The sequence below is a fragment of the Vombatus ursinus genome, unplaced genomic scaffold (genome assembly GCF_900497805.2).
Source record: "Vombatus ursinus unplaced genomic scaffold, bare-nosed wombat genome assembly UNPS02005286.1, whole genome shotgun sequence".
In the NCBI taxonomy this organism is placed as follows: domain Eukaryota; kingdom Metazoa; phylum Chordata; class Mammalia; order Diprotodontia; family Vombatidae; genus Vombatus; species Vombatus ursinus.
The window spans coordinates 4,590,512-4,611,044 of NW_020945064.1; the positions used below are offsets into that span (position 1 = coordinate 4,590,512).

The 20,533-nt window shown below is 44.8% G+C and overlaps 1 protein-coding gene and 1 pseudogene across 1 annotated transcript in view; one reads left to right on the forward strand and one right to left on the reverse strand.

Moving 5' to 3' along the window:
- Positions 1-6,329: 6,329 nt before the first annotated feature.
- SPIRE2 (spire type actin nucleation factor 2) overlaps positions 6,330-20,533 on the reverse strand; it is a 57,606-nt gene continuing 43,402 nt past the window's right edge. The window contains exons 8-15 of the mRNA XM_027846030.1: positions 18,081-18,253; positions 16,315-16,531; positions 13,719-13,846; positions 11,439-11,573; positions 11,250-11,317; positions 10,170-10,197; positions 9,280-9,395; positions 6,330-8,867 (exon numbers count right to left, since the gene is read on the reverse strand). Coding sequence (XP_027701831.1) covers positions 8,645-8,867; positions 9,280-9,395; positions 10,170-10,197; positions 11,250-11,317; positions 11,439-11,573; positions 13,719-13,846; positions 16,315-16,531; positions 18,081-18,253 — 1,088 coding nt within the window. The 3' untranslated portion in view covers positions 6,330-8,644. The remainder of the gene's footprint in view (positions 8,868-9,279; positions 9,396-10,169; positions 10,198-11,249; positions 11,318-11,438; positions 11,574-13,718; positions 13,847-16,314; positions 16,532-18,080; positions 18,254-20,533) is intronic.
- Positions 14,469-15,387, forward strand: LOC114032340 (annotated as a pseudogene).

Below are 20,533 nucleotides of genomic sequence, written 5' to 3' on the forward strand. Positions count from 1 at the left end.
ACAGCTATTAGTCTGTGCTACACACCCCAATAGGGTATGAATTCAGGGCCCTTAGCCATCATCGTCTACAATGTGCCAGGCGCTGTGCTAAACCCTTTATGATTATTATCTTATTTGATCCTCACAACAGTCCTGGGACGTAGGTGCTGTTATTACCTCTTCCCCTTTTTACAGATGAGGAAACTGAGGCAGACAAAGGTTAAGTGACTTGCCCAGGATCTCCCAACTGGCATGTGTCTGACTCCGGGTCCAGCTGCTCTAGAGTGAATTACCATCCAGTGAACCTATCATCTATCCAGACCTGAAAGCTATGTTCTTCCCTGCAGCCGATAATTACATGAGCTTTTTTGACTGTCACATCACATTATTGACGTATTGCTCTGGTAGTCCATAAAAAAAAAAAAAAGTTTTTCAGATGGACTTCTATCTAGCCATGCTCCCTCCCCTATCTTATAGTTTCATGGATATAGGCAGTTAGGGATTGAGAAGGGGAGAAACTTGTTTTGCCAATGCACATCAGATCCTTCGGGGCAGTATAATGTTTTAGATTAATTGTGTTGGGGATTGAGCATAATTGAGCGTTGCCTTACCCAAGAACACAGAGTCAGGGTGTGTCTGAGGCAGGCTCCATAATTGTATAATCAATTTGTGGAACTGTGTCCGAAAACACAGAACCCAAGAAAGAGGCTGAAATTTGGAGCTCCTGGGAGTGAAATAAACATATGGGATTAAGAATCTATCGACAAGCATTTATTAAGCACCTAGAGATGCAAAAACAAAAATGAAACCTGTTCCCACCCTCAAGGAGTTCACAACTGTGTGATTAATTTCAGTTTAACTTCATTAAATTAATTAATTAATTTCAGCTTCGAAGCCTTTATAATCACTAGCTGCAACTAAATGTTAAGCCTATCGGGGGAGGGAAAGCAAAGATACAATATGGCTCATATATAGGCAGTGTATATCATGTATAATGTAGAAACCTGACTTTGCAGAAAATTCAGCGGCTGATAGACCTTTGCCTCATGTTCTGGCATCCAGTGTCCCTCTGACTGGTCGATTTGAAGCAGTGAGTCCCAGCTAACCCTCAATGGGAATAAATGACGTAACCTGCCTTTTCATGTAAGTATCTGCAAGTATTACAAAACAGTGTTGCGTATTAGCACCACACCTAGAAAATGGATGCAATCACTTAGTGCTGTTGCTCTTTCATTAGTAACAGGCACTGCCCTCTGCCAATCCCAGGAAGCTAATCAGACTGCAGAACAGTTATCTTGAAATTAAAGACGAAAAAAAAATAATTCTAGGACTGCAGGATTACAATTGTCTGTGAAGGTTTTCCAGCTGCTCTGGGTGCCCAAATAGCTTGTGATTCAGATAGCTAAATAAAATAAGAACTAGGAGATGAGTTCAGGGGAAATTGAATTATTCAGTGTCTGAACAGAAATGAAATATTATTGTAAGGACGCCCAACTCTTCTTCACTTCCTCCCAAGGTGGGACAAAGGGAACTGTACTTCTATTGCAAGAGGAGATACTTAGATTAGATGCAGGAAGTAATTATGTGCAGAGAAAGGTTGGACACAGAAATGAGTCGCTAAGAATAGCTGGACATCTTGCTAGAATCGTTTAAGTGCTGATGTTCCTGTCGGTCTTGGAGAATTTTCTAGGTGATAATAGCCTGTAAGGGCGTGATGTGCTCAGCATTTGGGTTAGGTTTCCAGCAGCACAGGAAAAAAAGAGAGGAGTGGGGCTTTTAAGTGATATTCCTGCTGGAAAATCACCAACAGCAAATGGAAAATATTGAACAAAATGACTGCATTGTTATCACCATTACCAGCTTGGCAAAGAAACTTCAAGGTTGGAGCCTTAATCTTTTGGCTTTGAACCAAGATGAAGTAAGTAACAGCCTTAGAGAAGGTAGAAGGGAGAATGAAGGGTGCAGAAAGTCAGGAGCTCAGTCATCTATTTCTGTGCTCCCTTTCTCTGTGTTCCTTGCCGTAGCTTCACTGAAAGCCCATGGACCCACTACGGTCCCTAACTCTATGCGTCTCCCCACCCCCACCTCCTCCTCTCTTGTACCCAGCGGTATGCTAGAACAGATCAAATTCGCAAGGAGAGCCAAATGTTAACTTTTTAGCGTGAGCATTTTGTTGTTGCTGGTAAGTCATTCAGTCATATCCAACTCTTTGTGACACCGTGGATTTGTTCATAAGGCTTTCTTGGCAAAGATACTGGAGTGGTTTGCCATTTCCTTCTCCTGTGTGCCCATTTTACAGATAAGGAACTAAGGTTAATAGGGGTTAAGTGACTTTTCCAGGGTCACACAGCTAGTAAGTGTCTGAGGATGGACTTTGCCAGTGCTGTGAATCAGGACTTGATTTATTGTTTTATTGATTGTGTAGACTTAGGAAAGTGTTAATTATGCAGATTAAGCTTATAAGTATATCATAAGTACATTTCCCCCCCAGTGAAATGGGCAAATAAATCATATATGAGATAGTTGTTATAAATTTATTAGCACAGCCTTGCCTAGAGCCCACATACATATATGGCAGATGGGTTATGAAATGGTCCTACTTTGTGTTTTGTTTTGTTTTTTTTCTCTTCAATCTTTTTGCATGAGGGCAGGGGAGAGAGTACCAAATAGAGTAAGGGTGTAGTTGTTTCTGTCTGTCTGACTCGCCATGACCCCATTTTGGGATTTTCTTGGCAAAGATATTGGAGTGGTTTGCCATTTCCTTCCTTCTCCAGCTCATTTTACAGATGAGGAAACTGAGGCAAATAGGGTGAAGTGACATGATCAAACAGCTAGTAAGTGTCTGAGACTGGATCTGAACTCACAAAGATAAGTCTTCTTGACCTCAGGCCTAACGATCCACTGCGTCCCCTAGCTGCCCCAATAGTAAGGGTAGAAGACTACTTCACCAGAAAGCGTGAGTCATAGGTTCTGAGAGGGTAAGAATTGAGAGGAGAGCAGAGGAAAAGAATAATTTGAAGATGGCATCCACTCCACCACCATTTTGGAGCCATGGAGGTGATCAGGATGACAGAGACACTTTCCCATAAACAAAAGAACAAGATAACCCAAACAGAGATGTCAAGGCTGCCCTCATAAAAGTTTCCAAACAACACCCTCCTCTCCATCGTCTGGCTCTAGAATGACCTTTGTTCAGACTTTCCCTGTTGGAGTTGTTCTTGGAGAGGATAAAGATGCAAATTTCACTGGGAGGAAGGGACATGAGATTGTACTCCCCAGGACTGGAGACAATCACTTTGTGTTGCTTTATGTTCCATTATGAATAAACGTTTTTGTTTCACTGCTGTTGGGAGCCTTGGATAGGTAGTCGTCAATCAATAAAACTATATTAGTGCCTACTATGTTCCAGGCACTGTACTAAGCATTGGGATACAAAACAAAAAAGAAAGACAGTCCTGGCCCTCAAGGGGCATATGATCTAATGGCAGAAAATAATACATAAAAGGAAGCTGGAAAGTGGGTGGTGGGCAAAGTCCAAAGAAGCACAGCCCAATGGGCAAATAAAAGTGGCTTGGCCTGGGAGTCTGCTTCAAATGGAAGGTTTGGGAGGAGTTCTTTGCACCCTCCAGCCCTCCAATCAAAGGGGTCAGTTGAATGCATTGGAAGCAAGCTAACCAGGGAAGTTTCTCAGAGTTTTTAAATGGAGGGTGGGGGCAAAGTGCACCCACGAGAGTATCAAGTATTGAGAATCTCCATGACAGAAGTCCAGTCTGATTGGCAAAGGCTAGGATCCAACATCCAGTTCTACATGAAAAAAAAGACCAAAAACAACCACACACATAGAAAAACCCCCCAAACCTCATGGATCAGGTATTGAGAACTTGGTAGATTTCAGATTGTAAGAGCTGGCAGGACTTGAAGCACCTAATCTACCTCCTTCATTTAACAGATGAAGAGGCTGAAGCCCAGAGAGGTTGTGACTTGCCCAAGGTCACACAGCTAATTTGTGGCAGAGCTGGTTCTTGACCCAACCATCTCCTGAGTCATATTTCAGTACTCAGTGCTCTCCATGCTGCAACCTTTGTTAGCCTCTGGGAATTTTTTAATGCTTACAATCAGGGGTCAGCGGTGTGGGTTGTCCATAGGGGTCTTTTGTCCTGAAACAGTGGTTTATAGATGAAAAAATTTGAGAATTTGTGCACCAGAATTTCCCTCTAGCCTCACCTTCCTTGAGCTGAGCCTGAAGGATTTGAAAGAATAGAGCCTGCTTATTACCAGGCAGTGTTTCTATATAGAATTCCACCCTGACGACAGGTTTCTCATGCAACTAAAATCTCCATCTGAAGCAATGATGATCCTATTCTAAGCATTCCAATAGCAAACCAAATGAGATCATCCCTATCCTCTCAGTAGAGTTCCAAGCTAGACAAGGCAGAGACAGGCAGGTTTGCCTGTGATATTTGGCAATCCCAAGTGAGATGCCTTTGTAGTTCTTACCTAAAATATCTTTCACTTGAGCGGTGAGTCAGGGAGTAGCTCATCTATCTACAGAGCTCCCTGGTCAGTCCTGAGATGGCTGCAAAGATCAGAAGACACAGCTAGGAGGAGCACTTTTTTTTTTTTTTAATATCCAGCTTTCTACCATCCCAAGTAACAGCATGGAAAAAATATTTAGGCAAACCCTAAGCAGGACAGGCACTTCTCCCCTCTCCTTGACAGACCAGTTGCTAGAGAAACCTTCTGCATTTTGGCAACTGGCTACATTTAGCAAGCGTTTCCGTCTCTAGAATTCTAGTACTTTATTTCTATCATTAATGCTTATATTTCCAAGGTGCTGGCATACATGTGATTTTTTTTTAAATCTTGGTTTTCTCTTAATTCAAGGCAAGCTGCCTAATTTTACAAGACACGTATAGCATTTGGAAGGCCAGGGAGTATAATTGATGGGCAATATGTCTACTCACTATGTGCCAGGCATTATGCTGAGCACCGGCGATACAAAAAGACAAAAAACAGTTCCTGCCCTCAAGGAGCTGACATTCCAACGAGGAACACAATAACTACAACGTAATCTGATAGGGGAAAGCACTAGAATCTGGGGAGGACATGGAAAGGCGTAAAAAATGAGATTTGAGCTGATGCTGAAGGAAGCCAGAGAAACTAAGATGAGGAGGCAGAATGTTCTAGGCATGGGGGAATCCCTAGTACGCACATGTCCGCAGGAGCTGGAATATTGTGTTTTAGAAGTTGCCAATTCAGCTTTGTTGAATTTTAAAGTGTGTAGAAGGCAGAGGGGAGAATGAAGCAGTAAGTACTTACTGTGCCAGGCACTGTGTTAAGCACTTTCTAAATATTATCTTATTTGATCTTCACAACTCTGTGATATGAGGTAGGTACTATTATGATATTATTTTTACAGTTGAGGAAACTGAGGCCTAGAGACTAAGTGACTTGCCCAACAAGGTCACAGAGCTAGTAAATATCTGAGGCCAAATTTGAACTTATGTCTTCCTGACTCTAAGCCTAGCATTCTATCACTGTGCTATCTAGCTGCATAGTATAAGAGGGAAGGGGCCAGGTTATCAAGAACTCTAAAGACCAAAAAAAGGGAGTTTGTATTTAGTCCTAAAGATACAAGAAGCCAGTGGAACCCATTGAGGTGGGAAAAGGTGGAAAGTGTATGGATATGGCAAACAATGAAGGAACACCCTCAAAATGCCATTTTATTTTGGAGGCAATCGGGGTTAAGTGACTTGCCCAGGGTCACATAGCTAGTGTCTGAAGTCTTGAAATCAGGTCCTTGTAACTTCAAGAACAGGGCTTTACCCACTGTGCCACGTAGCTGCTCCCAAAATGCCATTTTAAATGCAGTTTGACTCCTTTGGTAGCTAGAAAATCAATCTGTATGATGAATTTGGAACACATGAGGGGAAAAGGCTGGGGAAAGTTACAAGATGGAGATATTAAAGCTTGTGCACAAATGTTCATGGGACGTGTCACAGGTACAAGGACAGGACCTTCAAAGTGCATAAACACCTACTGGTGCAGGTTGGCACCTTTTCTCAAACTTAAGTCTTAAGAGAACTGGAGATTTAAGCTACTTGCCCAGAATCACGAAGCATGTGGCATTGGCATGACTGGAACTCTTGGTCTTCTTGGCTCAGTTACAGGTATTGAACCCAGCCAATAATATCCTAGGCTTACTAGAAGAGCAGTCCTATCCCACAGAGGACATGCAGCAGCCTAACAGCCTAATTCATCCTTTGGACGATGAACTGAAAGAAAAGGAAGTTTTTCTAATAACCCCAGAATCCACAGCCCAGGAATATGAATCCTTATGAAGCAGCTGGTGTGGCTTAAGCCAAATAAAACTTTATTACGCTGGGAACAGTCATATGTACAGAGAAGAGGATCCCAACGGATCAGTCTTTACAGTATATTCCTTTTGCACTGCCCGGTGGCTTTAAGGATCCTGCTGGGGGTCTGGCACCCTCACCACGCTGGGCACTGCATAGACGCTGATGTTCGTGTGTGGCTGTTTATGTGGTGGAGGGCCAGGAGAAGAGGGAAAGGAGGCAGGAGGGGTACTTTGGATAGACAAGCCAGGTGATGGCCCATGGAAGCAGAGATAGAAGTGCGCCTTGATTTGAAAGGCAGACTCTTCAGGCAGACATTAATAGAGCTTTAGTATCTCAGTTCAGTTTCTCCTGATGAATCCCAAGGTTTGGGATTGGCCCTAGAAATGCTTCCCTGGGAGGCTCTTGAGAATTTCCCCTCACTAGGGCTGAACTATGGGGCTAAACATGCAGAGACAGGCATCTGACTAAATCTTCCTGTGGTACACTGACCAAGTCTTGTGTTCTTGGCAGAAAACTAACAGAAGCCATCTAACTTGAGGGTAGATACCCATTTCTTTGTCAAAAAGAGGCACCAAATGCCTGGAAGACAGCATGACCTTGGAGCACCTGTAGCTCTTCTGGACAACCAGCTGGCCAGATTGAAAGGGCAGAGGCCAAGAGGCATGGCGCCATAGCCAACAGATTCATCCATTCCATCCCTTCTCCAGCAGGTGTGCCACTGAGCTAGGCCTCCCAAGTCTTCTACTCTTTCCTACTGTGGTATTCATTCACAGGATTTGTCCCAGATCCCTGTAGAAGGAGCTGGCTGGTTCTGTTGCCTCTGCTATACATGTGGTACCCCAATCACTGACAGACAGAATCTAAATGACTATCAATGCATCCCCCCTGCTGTATGGCACTGAAGAGTAAGGGGCCAAGGGGACAGAGAGGGTGGATTTTGGTGCCAATAAGGGACAGATGGATGAGAGGAAGGTGTGAGACACGAAACAGCCTGAATGGAAAGGAAAGAAGCAAAATTAGTCATGATAAATAAGGCTCTACTTTTTGAGCCACGAATATGTAGATATGAGGAGACAAAGAAACTAGTCTAATTTTAGCATTGTGGATGATTGGACCTGCCAGCTTCCTGTGATCTGCCGTCCTTCCCTACTGTAGACAGAACAGACAAAGGGAAATTGATCGAGAGAGAGCCTTCTTAAGGAACTTCTGGAAGCCTCCTGAACAGGAGAGATGTGGATGAAAGTGGATGAGGAAAGGCACAAGAAGGGTGGGATAGAACCAACTATTAACCACTCTTCCCTGTGCCCCTAATCCCTTGGACACCTCAATGTACCCCCACCCCCATCCCAAAAAATAGCCCTGAAAAAGTCAAGACCTGCTACACTACTGGGACCAGGGACTGCTCATTTAGCTTCACATAGGAAGGAATCTCAATGGAGCTATGTGTTCCTAGTGGAACTCATCCACCACTCCACTAGGCTCCACTATCCTCTAAAGTCCAGGTCTAAGCCAAACTAAGTAGAGGCAGACAGTCTTACTTAATCCACCCCAGGACAGAAGAAAAAGAAGTTTCATAGCCCAGGACATCTAGGGAACAGAAACCATTTCCTCCCCTCCTCGACCTCATAACCTGTGATGACAACAAGGAAATTTAGGAAATGGCAAAGGATCAAATCTTTGCCAAAAGCCACCCAGTCGACTATAAGGGTTGCTGTAGAGTAGCCTGAAATCTCCACTCTGAAATCTTTGTTCAATTTTTCTGCTCTTATCCCTGACTTATCCTCCCCTCCTAGACTCAAGAAAATCCATTTCTCCCTCTATACTCCAAACTAATCTTTGCAGATTTCAGCTCACTGCAACAGGGGGTGCCCTGTTCTTTCTCACGGACCTTCAGAAGAGTCTGAATCAGCCTCTACCATGGAAATGCCTGGGAACCCCAAGTGCCTCTGGGGGAGGTCCCAGGTAAACAACGTATATAAATATATAGATTGAATATATTATATAAATGTATCTATATATGTATATATATACATGCACAACTCAGAGGGCAATTCATTCACCGAAGAGGTGGTGCTAAGTGGGGGAGCTGTGCTGAGAGGGGAAGGCTATGGGCATTCATTTGACTTGGATCCCAGAAAGTATCACCAAAAGCTTGATGACTAGAGCAGGGCAGTGTTGGAGAGATATGCCTCTCATAATCATCAAGCCCAGAGGGAATGCTTGAGGAGCTCAGGCTTGTTAGTCACCAGGATGGTGAGTCTGAGTAAGGTGGGGCTGTGGGGGTGAGAGAGAACACAGAAGGTCCATCATTTGTCCCAGGCAGTCCTGGTGTTAGGGATGTAGAGGGACTGAGTCTGGCGGCTCCTCCGGGGCGTGGTGTTGAGGACATCCACGCTCTTCCGGCTGGAACTGACCACATCCACTACAAAACTAGTACAGTCACTGCAGACATCCTTCAGGATGCAGCCATGGGCATAGATGTGAGGGAATTCTTCTTCCACACTGTGCCATTTTGTCCCCTGCAGGCTCCTGTGAGTAAGAGAGTGGAAGGGTAGGAAAGGTTTGAGTGGGTTTTTTGAAGGGGGAAGGGGGTCGTTTAGGAGAGTTAGGAGGGTCTGGAACAAGAGATATTTCCTCCAATCTAGGAAGCAGCTGCTCCATCCCATCTTAGAATCAGTCTAGAAAAGTCCACCCAAGCAATGTTTCCGCCACAGTAGGAGCTCAGTGGTGCTTGGCTACTAACACCAAAGGTGACTTCCATCATTAACTGTTGACGTTGCCTCACTAATATCCCAAATGATCTGTATTCCGAAATAAATGCCTTGAAGTTTTCTCTAGTTCCAGCATGACAGACTGAGATGGAGCAGCAGCCTTTTCACGAACCCTCCCTGGAGCTAATTCCTAGATCTCCATGCCAAGGGGATAAAGAGAAAGAACTCACTGGAAGACATCTCTTCTCCGAGTCAGCATGGCTTTGGCAGTCACAGCCTTTTGAGGGCTCTCAAAGCCCAAAGTGTAAACTGGAATGTGTGCAAACTTCTTAGAAGGCATCTTTATCTGCAACACAAATACAAGGAAGAGTAAAGTCAGGGTAGCTTCTAGACTTTGGGCAAAATCACTGGCATCCAAAAGAGCTAGCAGAGCACTCTCCTTCTCATGACTCTACAATGGCTCAGGCTCTATTATCTCTAGGATAAAATAAAATAAAAAACTCAATTTGGCATTTTAAATCCCTTCTCAATTGGAATGATTACATATTGCTTTAGAATCTAGCCAAGCTTACGTACCTGAATTTCACTACATTCCACATTCCATTTTCATGCTTTTGCACAGACTAACCCCCAGGCCTTGCCTAATTCCTCCAGTTGTTAGTACTTTACCCCCACTAAAGATGACTAATATAATTTTTTATATTTTATTCTTACTTGCCTATGTATGACATCTAGCTGACAGTTACCTACTAGAGTGTGAAGTTTGACATCACCACAGCCCACACACAGTATATTTTCTGCTGCAAACCACCTCCCTGAAGATACTTTAGTAAGACAAATCATGGCACATTGCTTTTCCTTCTCTACCAGCACTCCAGACTCTACAACAGCCTTTGGATAGATTGTTCTTGAAGCAATTCTACGGCTCCTCCTTTGATCATTTGGTCGTGCTTCAGAGCACTTGTCCCTATAAGATGACCTTAAGGTCCCTTTTAGCTTTCAGATTCTAAGCCCCCTCTGGATCTGTTTCACTGTCCCAACAGCCAAGTGAACTGACCATGCCTACTACGACCAGGGGATGCCCCCAACCCTCCAGGAGCCCTGAAGATGCCACTCTTACCTTTATGCTACAGGAGGTGCAGACAGCTCTGAAACAGAAAGACAGGAACAATGTTTTTAAGAAGAACAGTACCATGCAAGAGAAGTCAAGTAAGCCCCTTCTTCTCCAACTCCCTTGCATCATCTCATCACCTTCCATGTCCCACCCACCCCTTGTCTCCACTATTTTATTTTCACTACTTTATATAAGGTTCTGCTTTCTCCACTCCAAATACCCTTCAGTCCTTGTTAATACGTCCTTAGACTACCTCCTCGGATGATTTCTCTTTAACTTTTATATCTGCCCCTAACTACTAATGCTTCTCACTCTGGAAGGGTTCTCTGACCCTAAGAAACCCAGGTCTTAAGCTCTAAGCTCAGCTGGAGATAAGGATTTCCTAGATGGTAGAAACCAAGGTTCAGTAGGCCCTGAAGTCCAAGCCTATCAGAAGCCAAAGGATTATGAATTTCATGCTGGAAAGGGCCTTTAGAGGTCATTTTACAGATGAGGCAGTTCAAGGCCCCAGGAAGAAAAATCCTTTGCCAATGCTCTCCAAGGTAGTAAACAGTATAACTAGGGCTTGAAGTCAGGACCGCTAACTCTAAATACAGAGCTCTTTCCACCATATTTTGCTGCTTCCTCAGTCTTTGTATCTTTATCTGCTTCTGCATATCTCTCTCCAGACAAGAAAATGAAGATACTTCCTTAAGATCTTACTAAAGCAGGGATTTCATATCCCCCAGTAAGGGCAATCTCAAAGGCCCTAACCAGATCCAGGCCTTGGAGACAGTGGAATAATCACTCAATTTGAAATCAGCAAACCTGGGTTGAAATCCAACTTATTACCCAGATGACACTGGTCAAGTCATTTAGCCCTCTGGGCCTCAGTCTCTTCACATATAAAATCCAGAGGTTGGAATAGATGACAATGTCAATAACACCATTTACATACCAAGGTTCTTTCTCTACAACCACCATACTGCATTGTGAAGTAGGTAGATGACCTCTCTGGTCCCTTTCTGACTCTAAAACCTATGGTCTTCCATCCGCACACACATAGCTTTCCTGTGTCCCAAGACCAATCAGGGGTCAAAGGCTCACCTTTTACAAAAGAGACAGGTAGCAGGCCAGGAGAACAGGGGGAACTTGGCTCTACAACAGCAACAGACCTGCAAGTCAAAAAAAAAGAAAAAAGTCAGCAAAGGTTTAAGCCTGAAGCCCGGCCTGCTTTGAGGTCTGCTCAGCAATATCAGGGATATTAAAGGTTTGAGGGTCAGGACCACATCTTACCTTCCCTTTCTTCAGGCTGTTATAAAGTTCTTTATTCTGCAAGAACTTCTCCATTTCAGCCTTTACCAGCACCCGGCGCACATTGATCACCTCCTCCACGGTCAAAGCTAGGCTCTCCACCGGATGGCTGAATTCCTATGGGTGGGAAGGGAAAGGTGGCTTCAATGCCTTTGGCAAAAGACGCACAAATTTTCCATCTTTCCAGGAGGACTAAACAAGGTCCCTTCTCTGTTGAATCTATTTGACAGTGATGCTGATACCATTTTTATTGTGTCATTCTCCTGCTGAGAACCTAAAATGGCTCCCTATTACTACATAACTTAGGCTTTCTTCCCCCTGCTTTTGCTCTAGGAGCCAGCCCAAATACCTATGAATCAAGTGAAATTTTCAGTTGTAAGGGGAAAAAAAAGGAAACAAGGTTGGGAGGGGATGAGGAGTTCAGGGTAAGACTCAGGTAGGCTCACAGAAGATGAAGGACAATGAAGGAAGCTCTGAAAAGGCTCAGTTGAGGAAGAATTGATTATAGCTGGCCTAAGTAGTACCTGGGGAGTATACAGAATAAGTGGAATCCCTGATAGCCATCAGCTGATCTTACCATCTCATCCTTCCCCCTTCTTTCTCTTTACTTGCTTGTTTCAGGAGAGCAAAGATAAGAAGCTTGTTCTCAGGAATCCCAGTAACATTCTTAAATAAAATGGGCTAAGAAACTTGAACCACTAGGTGGGGCCCCAATGCTACACCCACCAAGTGGTGAGGTCTGTGGCTGTAGGATTCTGCTCTGCCACTGAGTGTAGTGTAGAGCAAAATACCTTCATGAAGAAGTAGAACAAAATGTACTTTTGGAGTCTGGAGTAAGATTTCACCCAAAATAGATGTCACGGATCAGGCACTCAGGATTTATTGATCCTTGATATATTGAATCATGTCCCAAACTGTTCATCTCAATATACAAAGCTCTCTGTACTCATCCTTACTTGCTACCACACTCCAATAAGTACACTACTCTATTCCAATCAGTATTAATCAATTTGATATTCTTGTATAGGGTTGTGATGACAAGCTCCAGAGCTGTGAGCTGCAGATTGAAATATCACTTGCTTAATCATAGGAAGCTAACTAGAGGCCCTCCACCCTTGTTTTTCCTTGTCATGGTGACCAAGCCCAGTGTGGCAGAGGTGACTCAAATCACATGGAAAGTCTTATACTTATTCTTGTATCTCCAGACTTCTTTCTTGCCCAAGATGAGCAAGTGACCATCTTATGACCACTTAGTGGAGATGTCCCATGCTTCACCCCATCTGTGACCTCCCCCTGCTAATGTCATTTTTGGTCCTCAAGAGCAAGATCTAGCAACCAAAGAGATTCTGTATTTTACTGTGCCTCTTGCATATTTGGGTATCAAAATCTATAAATACAAGGTCCTTGAAGAAAGGGGCATCTCAGATCATGAGGAAGATCTGAGGTCCACTTCATTAGAGGGGACTATGGGCCCTTTTAATAAAGTGCCACGGGGTCAGAGCTCTGCCTCAGTCTTATTGTAGGTTGGACAATTTTAATCCCCATAAAGTAATACACTTGAAATATAGCTAACAAGTGTCCACGTGGATAGAAGGCCCACAAGAAAAAGAATCACCAAGTAGGAATGTAAACAGGAGGAGCAGGGATTAGAACAAAATTCAGGTATCACAAACCCCAGCCCAGTGCAGCCTGACCTCACCAGCTCCAATCTGGACATTGGCTGTCTGAACAGGCCTAACATTCTCTTTCAAACAGTACCAAATTTTTCCAGCAGGTGGCAGCAAAGGCTCTACCCATAGGGTAAGGTTGGCTGTGTGGGGTAGGTGCCCTATGAGGAATACCTTCTGTGTTATATACCCTTTCTTGGGCATTCATACTGTGAGGACTATGAGATACACCTATCCAGTAGGAAGTTACCAGTACTTCACTGCTGGCATATCTGAAGACTGAATTGGTGGATTGTACTTACTTATTATTATTATTATGCACTTAGATAATATTAACAATGAATAAAAAACTAGCATTTACAGTATATAGCACTTTAAAGCTTGTACTTTACAATTATCCTCATTCAATCCTTATAACAACTCTGGGAGGTAAGTGCTATTATTATCTCTATTTTACAGATGAGGAATCTGAAGCAAAGAGGCTAAATGACCTCAAGCCCAGAATTGAGTTACTTAGCTGCTTGGAGAAGCTACAGAGACTTTGCCCTCAGCCATGCAATGGCAGTAGGCCATCAGAATGGTATCCACTACTCACCAGCCACAGGTGTTTAGAGTGACTGTCCAGTGCTGAACTAGCCCCCGGTCTTTCCTCTACAGAGCCAAGGGAGCTGTGGGCAGGGGAACTGGATTCCATAAGGGCCTTGTAGTTAAGGGAAAATGAGCCTAGAAGAAAAGGAGATTTGGTAGTCAGTTAGGAAGAATCATCCCAAATTCCCGCCTTGGCTCAAATTATTAACTGGTCAGAACCCCTCCTGCCTCAGGCTAGGGTAGGACTCAGGTGTCCCAGGGTTTCTGTGTCTCCCAATCAATCAATAAACATTAAGGGCCTATTAAGTGCCAGGCACTATGCTAAATTCTGGGGAGGGAAAAGACAGTCCTTGCCCTCAGGGAGCTTACAATCTAATGGAGGAACATTGCAAACATGCAAACAAATATATACAAAAGCAAGGTATATATAGGATAAATAGGAAATAACATAGCGAAGGCCCTGGAATTAAGCTGGGTTGGGGAAGGCTTACTGGTGCCTCTTTCTAAGCCCCACCCCAATTAAATTTGTCTTTAATAAACTCTTCCCTGCCCGGGCACCGTCGGGAGTGAGTGGGGTCATCACGCTGTGGCGTGAGTGAGGACATTACGCACAGCCCTGCGTGGCTCGTGGCTCTCGGCTGACTGCAGTGCCTACTTCTGTTTTTTCCTGGGCCACGGGCCCAGGCAGCAGCGTCGGTGTCTGGTCTTCGGGTGCCTTTTGCCCAGCTCCCCTCCCCTCCCCTTCCCGAGGTCCGTGATGGGGCGCACGTCCAAGGGCAAGCGCGATGTCTATTACCGACTAGCCAAGGAGGAGGGCTGGCGGGCCAGAAGCGCCTTCAAGCTGCTCCAGCTGGACGAGAAATTCCAGCTCTTCAGCGGCGTGAGGCGGGCCGGGGATCTCTGCGCTGCCCCCGGGAGCTGGAGCCAGGTGCTGAGCTGCAAGCTCGGGGTCCGGCCGCCGGCCTGCACCGTGGCCGTGGACCTGCAGGCCGTGGTGCCCTTTGCGGGATGGTGCAGATCCAGGGGGACATCACCAGGGTGTCCACGGCTCAGGAGATGATCGGGCATTTCGAAGGGCAGCCGGCGGACCTGGTGGTGTGTGACGGCGCCCCGGACGTCCCCGGCCTGCCCGACATCGACGAGTACATCCTGCTGACCGCCCTCAACCTCGCCATCCATGTCCTGAAGCCCAGGACCAACTCCGTGGCCAAGATCTGCCGCAGCCGGGACGTCACCCTGCCTCACTCGCAGCTGCCCGTCTTCTTCCCCGGCGTGGTGTGCGTCAAGCCCAGGAGCAGCCGCAACTCGAGATCGAGGCCTTCGCCGTGTGCCGGGGCTTTACGCTCCCGGCGGGCTACGTGCCCGGCATGCTGAACTCCCTGCTGGACCACAGCTACCACGGGGACTTCATCCGGCCCTTCCTGGCCTGCGGGGGCCTCAGTGCCTATGAGGCTGACCGCACCTACCTCGTGCAGCTGGAGGGAAGCCCCGAGTACCGGTACACACCATCCGGCCGCGCTACCAAGAGGGCTGCAAACTCAAGAAGTCCCGGGGTCTGTGCCGGGCCACGCTGCAGCCCGGGGCTCTGCCCGATGCCCAGGAGCAGGCTGCTGCCCCAGCCCGGGAACGAGCAGGCCACGACCCAAGCCCTGGGCTCCCTCCCCCTGGAGGGGTAGGGAGGAGTCTTCCCAAAAGGGCCTCTGGAAACTTAACCCTACAGACTTGGGGGGGGGCTGGGGGGTGAGAGGTGGTAATCCTCAAGGTGCAAGCTCTTCCTTTGGTTATTCCTCCTAAACATAACAGTTTTAGTTGGGATTGGTAGAGGTGGGAGGGAATATTTATACATATACACACACATGAGATTTTGATTTACATTTATAAAATTGATTTTTGCTTAAAAAAAAAAAAAAAGCCTTTCATCCTGCTTTGTCCCAGGTGTCAGAATTGTTCCTTCCATCTCTGTCCCTGAGCTGACTGAAAGCAAGTAAGTGACAGGATAGAGAAATGAGCGGCTTGTCTGGGCTGTAAGATCTATGGGGCTTTGAGAATAAGTTAGTAGTGCTTGGCAGGACACACATGGCTAGAATTCTGGGTTCTGAGTTACTTTAGACTATGACCCTCTCTGGTAGAGGTTCTTAACCTTTGCCTCTTCCTGAAATCAGAGCCTCTTGGTGGGATGATATAAAGGAGATGCTACATTTCAGTTAGAGGTTAGTGAAAATAAAAGGTGACTTTTTCCCGCTGTATCCAAGTTCAGGCTCCCTTGGAATCTATTCATGTATCTTCCTCTAAGAGGGAAGGAAATAACTCTTCCTTTTTCTCTAGGTTTTGAAGGTTTACAAAACATCTTCCTTATGAGGTTTAGAGTAGAAGTATTGTTTTCCCCATTTAACAGATGAGGAAACTGAGGTCAATTAACTTGCTCCTAACACAGCCGATAAATCTCAGACTGGGATTCAGTGGCAGTTTTCGAGGCCAAATCCAGGGTTCCTTCCACCATTCTGCTGTCTCTGACCAAAGTTCAAGGGAGTCTGTCCAGGGATGCTTCCATAGCTTGGGGGAGAATGAAGAGCTGGGAGAAGAGAAGGAGATTGAGGACTTACCATGGTCTGCGGCGTCTGTCTTCCATGTATGCATGCTGCCTGAGCGGGGTCGGGATTCCAGCTCCTCCTCTCCCAAGTGGCCAGCGTCCGACTGGAGGCCCATGGACATCTCACTCTGGAGCTGGGCCAAGTCATGTTCAGAGAAGGAGCGGTCCCGCTTAAGGGGCAGCAGGGAGCTGCTTGTCCTCTTCATTTCCCCACTTGGAGATTCTTCTTCCTGTGGGGACACCAGGACTTACTGACCAGCTAGGTGGACACTTAGCTATACCTCTAGTTTTACTAGGAATTGCTTGGGCAGACATCATTGTCCAGAGGGAATACCTTGCTTAATAACCTGGGACTTCTTTGTTCTCAGAACAGCTGAAGATTGGATTCCAGGAGAAGATAGCAAAACCTACTGTCTGGCTGTTCTCATTGTGGGCTTGAGCTCTCAAAACACATGACAGCCTCAGGCTTAGGGCCTGCAAGGGCTGAGTTCAAGCCTTTCAAGGGCTTCAAGTTCAAGGACAAAGGCCTTAATAAACTGAGTTCAAGCCCTTCAAGTTCAAGGACAAAGGCCTTAACAAACCTTCTCTGCTACATGAAGGAAAAGCCTTGAAGGAAACTAACTCAGAATTAGCTTATTATCATTCTGAGCAAGGACTAAGTAAGTGTTGTTCACTTTTATATCCCCTACAGCACCTAACACAGGGCCTTGCACATAGAAGGTAAATGATTTTTTTTTTAAGTTGAATTCAAGAAAGAACCCTACAGTCAGCAAATCAACTGTAATAATGATGATAGTAGTAGCTAGCATTTAAGCTTCCAGTATGTGCCAGATCCTGTGCTAAGCACTTTTCAAATATTATCTCATTCCTGACACCAACTATGAGAACTAGGTGCTATTATTACCCCCATTTTGCAGTTGAAGAAACTGAGGCAAACAGGTTTAAGTGACTTGCCCAAGGCCACACAGCTAGTAAATATCTGAGGTCAGATTTGAACTTGGGTCTTCCTGACTCCAAGCCCAGTGCTTTGTGCATTTTGCTACCTGGTCAGTCAGTATTGTACTCATTTTACAGATGACAAAACCAAGGTTTAGGGGATGTCAAGTGACTTGCCTAAAATCACAATGCCAGTAAGTGGCAGTCTTGATTTATTTATTCATTTATGATTGATTTTTTCCAGGTAAAAAGGCTGAAACAGGAGGGAGGGATCTATTCTGAGTAGGTGGGGGGGGGGGTTTGTTTCCTTAATAGGGGGCTCTCAGAATGGCTGAAGGGGCTCCTGCCTGCTCACTTCCCCTGGGGGTACAGGGTCTTGAAGCCAGAAATGGAAGAGGTTTCCCAGGGCTAGGTAAGAGGGCTGTTATAGGCTCACAGGAGTTAAGAGTTTGGAGGGAATTTAAAGATTATTATATAACCCAACTCCCTAGAGATTGACAGATGAGAAAATAGACCTAGAGAGACTAGGTCACATAAGCCGCACAGAGCTGGGACTCAGGTAGGTGCTATCATTAGCCCCATTTTACAGATGAAGAAACTGAAGACAGAGGTCATGACTTACTTGCCCAAGGACACACAGCTAATGCTCTGAAGCCAGATTTGAATTTAGGTCTTCCTGACTCCAAGGCTCTGTCCACTGTGCCACCCAAAGAGATCCCAGCTCAGTCAGCCCTGTTCTCTATCCTCATTGAAAAGTTCTCTTATAGCCCCAACTTCACCCCAGAAAACTACTTCCCAGCTCTTTCTCTGATCTCTCTTCAGCAAAACACCATTGGTTCTGACCTCAGAAATGTTCATCTCTTCCATCTCTGCCAAGGTGGGGGCTTTAAGCAGGACCCGGGGCCGTGGTGGGCGCTGAGAGGTGCTCCCTGTACCTGAGAGGGACAGGTTTATGCAGGAAGTAGACTTCACATCGCTGGAGCAGGCATTGAGGATGCAGGGCAGGGAGCCAAAACCTTAAAGAATAAAGTCAAAGTGGAGAGCATAAGTAAGGGCAGGGGATAACATGAACTACTCCCAGTAGACTTATTGGACATGATGACACTTGGAAGGCTGAGCATACAGGGCTTCAATGAACTTTTATCAATAAAGAAATTAGAGAGTTAGCCTCTTGGCTGTGCACATACTTAATGCCTGCCCCTGGGGAAGGTGGATCTTTTGAGCTGAGGAGTTCTGAGCAACAGCAGGTATAAAGCTGATTGAAGGCTCACACTCTCCAGCATGTGGTGAGTCCCAAGCATGAGGCTGGGTCAAGGGTGAACTGGCCCCTCAGGAGGGGAAAACAGGTGGAAAAGAGAACAAAATTCTGGTGTCCATAGACAGTGGGACCAGACCAGTGAGTGGCAAGATAGGGGGGATCCAGTCCCCCTTTCTCACCCTCCCCTGCCAAAAGACGAAACAACAACAACAGCAACAAAAAAGAATCCAGATGCAGGAAACAGCCTCAGCTATCATAAGACTCCTGTCTAAGAGCAGACTATAGCACAGGATCTTTTGATTCTAATCAATAAGCATTTATTATCAGATACCATGCTAAGTCCTGAGGACACAGAGACAAACATGAAAGAATCCCAAGGAACTCACATTCTACTGGACGAAAGGAAGAAATAGGGACAGAAATAAACTCAAAATATATCAAATTATGTTTTTGGGGGGAAAGGAGTTATCAGGACAGATCTGAGTAGGAAGTGATACCAAAGTCAGGCCTTGAAGGATGCTAGGGATTCTACAATTAGCATAAAGAGGGAGGTGGGAAGTAGAAAACATTCTCTAAGACTCTGGAGTACCATAGGTGAACTCTAGTTGCCTGCTAGCCCTTTGTGGATGTGCCTATGTACATTTGTTTATTATTTTAATTTTTTAAAAAAATTTTATCTATTTTTATCTATTTATTTTACTTCAGATAAAATATTTATTTTATTTTATTTGTAATTATTTAATTTTTAATTATTTTAATATTTACACACACATTTTCTATTTAGGTAGATACTAGGTTCTCCTCCTCCACTTTAGTTCAAAGTCTGAGGTCAAGGGCCATGTTTTTCCCCTCTGGTGACCATTTCTTCTCATTTATACAGCACTTTATTTTGATATAAATATCAATATATTGAAATACTGTATAGCTTGGACAGGACCATTCCAGAGCACTTAACATTCATTGTGTCATTTGAGAAGAATAACTTGTCAAGGTCACACAGAGACCAAGAATTTGGCATTAATTCCAACTGGGCTATTGTGCGGTTTTTAAAACCATGAAAAGTATGGCCATTGTCTTTGCACCTCTCCTTGGATCATGGATTCAGAGCTTTAAAGGTTACGCAGTCTGATCTTATCATTTTCAGATGAGGAAACTGAGGTCTACAGAGATGAAGTGACCTGCCCCCAAGGTCTCACAGGTTAAAGCCAGGATTTGAAGGAGGTCAAAATCCAGAACACTTAACCGCTGCACCATGGTACCAAGTTTTCATTTCTATTCTATTTATATGTGTATGTGGCATCACCCTCTACTAGAACATAAGCTTTAGTAGAGAGGAGTGACAAGTGTTTTATGATTCAGGGGTATGTTGGTAAATGTTTTAACAACCAGCTCTCTAAAATGTATGACACATTTTAGCCTTCCTTGTACTTTCTCAAGTGTTTGTCTAGACAAACAATAGACAAAGGCATGACTTGTAGCCATTTTGCCAATTTGAGGTATAAATGCCCACTGAAAACTTAATAGGCCCTTGCTCCAGTACACTCCTGGTTTTAGTCAAACTTTCTATGTTTGGCAGATCTCTGTCTCACAGTTGCTCAATAAATTTGAATTTAGAAGTGGAGCTGGGCTTATATGTTTTAAGATTTTAAGATGGAAAGTCAGAAAGACTAAGAGTTGTCTAAGGTCACATGTCTACTAAATAGAAGAGCTAGAATTCAAACCATTTCCTTCTTCAGCTCATTTTACAGATAAGGAAACTGAGGCAAACAGGAGCCTCTGGCTCCAAATTCAGTGCTTTTTGTAATTATGCCATTACTGATTTTTTAAAAAATAAAACTTCTAGTAAATGTTTAAATTGTGAAGTTTAGGGGGTAAAATTCAGAGGATTATATATTGTTACTAAAAACCAGAATATTTTTACCATATGTCTTAATGAAATTTACCCATGTGCTCAGTCACTATGCCCTCTAGCTCTCTCATTTTAGATTGATCACACACACACACACACACACACACACACACACACACACACACACAC